The sequence below is a fragment of the Mizuhopecten yessoensis genome, unplaced genomic scaffold (genome assembly GCF_002113885.1).
Source record: "Mizuhopecten yessoensis strain PY_sf001 unplaced genomic scaffold, ASM211388v2 scaffold8449, whole genome shotgun sequence".
Taxonomy (NCBI): domain Eukaryota; kingdom Metazoa; phylum Mollusca; class Bivalvia; order Pectinida; family Pectinidae; genus Mizuhopecten; species Mizuhopecten yessoensis.
In genome coordinates, this window is record NW_018407553.1 from 791,320 (window position 1) to 794,871 (window position 3,552).

General features: G+C 38.0%; 1 protein-coding gene across 2 annotated transcripts in view; it reads left to right on the forward strand.

Moving 5' to 3' along the window:
• LOC110456000 overlaps positions 1 to 3,552 on the forward strand; it is a 40,605-nt gene that overhangs the window by 1,114 nt on the left and 35,939 nt on the right. For both annotated transcript variants that reach the window (XM_021506509.1, XM_021506508.1), the window contains exon 2: positions 2,822 to 3,490. In XM_021506509.1, the coding sequence (XP_021362184.1) occupies positions 3,128 to 3,490 (363 nt within the window). In that variant the 5' untranslated portion in view covers positions 2,822 to 3,127. The remainder of the gene's footprint in view (positions 1 to 2,821; positions 3,491 to 3,552) is intronic.

The following is a 3,552-nucleotide window of genomic DNA, read 5'->3' on the forward strand; positions in this document are numbered from 1 at the left end:
TTTATGTGGATGCATTACACACAGACAATGTGGAATGTTTTATGTGGATGCATCACACTCAGACAATGTGGAATGTTTTATGAGGATTCGTTACACACAGACAATGTGGAATATTTTTATGTGGATGCGTTACACACACACAATGTGGAATGTTTTATGTGGATGCGTTACACACAGACAATGTGGAAGGTTTTATGTGGATTCGTTACACACAGACAATGTGGAATATTTTTATGTGGATGCGTAACACACACAATGTGGAATGTTTTATGTGGATCCGTTATACATAGACAATGTGGAGTGGTTTATGTGGATGCGTTACACACAGACAATGTGGAATGTTTTATGTGGATGCATCACACTCAGACAATGTGGAATGTTTTATGTGGATGCGTTACACACAGACAATGTGGAAGGTTTTATGTGGATGCATCACACTCAGACAATGTGGAATATTTTATGTGGATGCGTTACACAAAGACAGCGTGGACTGTTTTATGTGGATGCGTTACACACAGACAATGTGAAACATTTTATGTGGATGCGTTACACAAAGACAGCGTGGAATGTTTTATGTGGATGCGTTACACACAGACAATGTGAAACATTTTATGTGGATGCATTACACACAGACAATGTGGAATATTTTATCTGGATGCGTTACACACAGACAATGTGGAATGTTTTATGTGGATGCATTACACACAGACAATGTGGAATATTTTATGTGGATGTGTTACACACAGACAATGTGGAATGTTGTATGTGGATGCGTTACACACAGACAATGAGGAATGTTTTATGTGGATGCGTTACACACAGACAATGTGAAATATTTTATGTGGATGCGTTACACACAGACAATGTGGAAGGTTGTATGTGGATGCGTTACACACAGACAATGTGGAACATTTTATGTGGATGCGTTACACAAAGACAACGTGGAATGTTTTATGTGGATGCGTTACACACAGACAGTGTGAAACATTTTATGTGGATGCATTACACACAGACAATGTGGAATATTTTATCTGTATGCGTTACACACAGACAATGTGGAATGTTTTATGAGGATGCGTTACACACAGACAATGTGGAATGTTGTATGTGGATGCGTTACACACAGACAATGTGGAAGGTTTTATGTGGATGCATCACGCTCAGACAATGTGGAATATTTTATGTGGATGCGTTACACACAGACAAAGTGGAATATTTTATGTGGATGCGTTACACACAGACAATGTGGAATGTTTTATGAGGATGCGTTACACACAGACAATGTGGAATGTTGTATGCGGATGCGTTACACACAGACAATGTGGAATGTTTTATGTGGATGCGTTACACACAGACAATGTGGAATATTGTATGTGGATGCCTTACACACAGACAATGTGGAATGTTGTATGTGGATGCGTTACACCCAGACAATGTGGAATGTTTTATGTGGATGCGTTCCCCACAGACAATGTGGAATGTTGTATGTGGATGCGTTTCACACAGACAATGTGGAATGTTGTATGTGGATGCTTTACACACAGACAATGTGGAATGTTTTATGAGGATGCGTTACACACAGACAATGTGGAATGTTTTATGTGGATGCGTTACACACAGACAATGTGGAATGTTTCATGTGGATGCGTTCCACTCGCTCAATCCTACATATTAGCTGTGGATACAGTACCTAGCCTCCTTCCTTCTTGATTTCTTTATTGTCGGTTACGGAAAGTTTTACTCCGTCATGAACAAATATTTGATGTTGTCTGTGACCGGACGATTGTAAAATTATGTTTGTAAATTTGCTGAGGACAGATTAAACAGCCCAAAAATTATAAAAGTAATTAATAAGCAATGTGACAGAGTGACATTTCCTGTTGTGAGATGGTTTATTCATATGCTACTAAGTAGATTGAGATATATGTATTAACAACTAGAAAGTTTAAAAAAAAACAAATGCCCTATGGGGAATCAAACCAAATAAATGTGGTTATTATCGCTTATATCTGTCACAGCTAAAACTTTAGGACGTGGAGAGAACAAATTACTGTTTCTAGAAACACTGTTTTCAGAAAGTGTCTTCATACATGTACATCAGATCTATATGAACTATATAGTCACTGTAAACGTTTATGTTTATTTTCAAAATTTTGATGAAATAGTTATTATGTGTTTATATTTTAAAATGGATGAATATAGGTGCCGAATGCGTGTACGTTTCAATGACAAGTGTCTCCCTATTTCCGTTTTCTTTGTCGATAAATGAGACTTCAAATTTCACCGAATCTTCCAACACGTTAGAATCCGGGATCAGATAATCTCTGCAACTTGGAAACACTTGATTATTAGCGAACATAGTGCCACATTATCCTTGATTTGATTTAGAAGTCCACCGATATTATTATGCCATGTAATACCAACTAATACGCTAGCATTTCTCCCCCGTAATTCTGCACATATGTACCGTACCTAGTCACCCTCTCGTTATCGGAAAACGGCCTTAGTGTCCAATCGATACTATTCTACAGTATTGTTTTGTAAACGTTTCTTTGAACAGTATTGGTTTATGAGCATTTGTTTTCCATGAGCAATATCGATTTATGAACATCCGCTTTCTTTGAACAATATCTTAAAGGGTGTTTGATTTCCCTGAAAAGTATTTCTTTATGGTCATCTTTATATTTGATATACTTTTTTCTTATTAAATTTACTAACATAAAGCATGTTTGAAGTTATCATTATGCATGTCTAGACATTTACTTCAACTGCTTAATCGTTACATTATTGTTTTATTTGAATAAACCCTTTTGTGTTGAAGGATTTTCGTCACAAGTCACGGACTGGGCCAGCTAAAGAAAGGGAGTTCATTGTATTCTGGTTTCTTGACCACGTTGTCACTATTCAGGAGGGAACCGTGCAGTAGTGATGTACTAGCGTTAAAAAATAACCCACAGGTCTAATGACATCGTTCGCGGAAGTTAATAAGTGTACACGGAGGAGATCGACGTAGTGGAGGACTGGTGTCCATTGTCAATATACTTCATGAAAAGGGATTCTTTTAATTCTGGAAATTATTTGTCCACTAAAGGAGTTATTTAAAATCAGGATCAAACGATAATGTGATATGACCAAAATCAGTTCTATTTTAGTACACCATTTTGTGACGATGCTTGTACGGGGAATCATTGCGTTGACTATGCCCGCCTTGGTCCTTCTAAGTGCGAGCGTGTCGGATGGTGATGTAATGTACGTGAATTCGGTAAAGTACGTGCAGGGATTTCGTTTACAGACTGGAGTTTTCCGCGTGCTTGCTAACTCCTCTTACATTGGATGTGTGAGAGAATGTTTATTACGTCAACATTGCCGAGCAATTACCTATTACCGGACGTATTACATATGTCACCTCGGGAGCCAGTCTGGTGTCCTTGAAAGAGTCGACGATAATAAGACTCTGTCCAGTCACCCAACGGATTGGAATCCACCAAAGGTAATTTTCTACAATTTCTATAGGGTCTGAGAGCATCGTCAGTGTTGTTACCATTGTTCTAC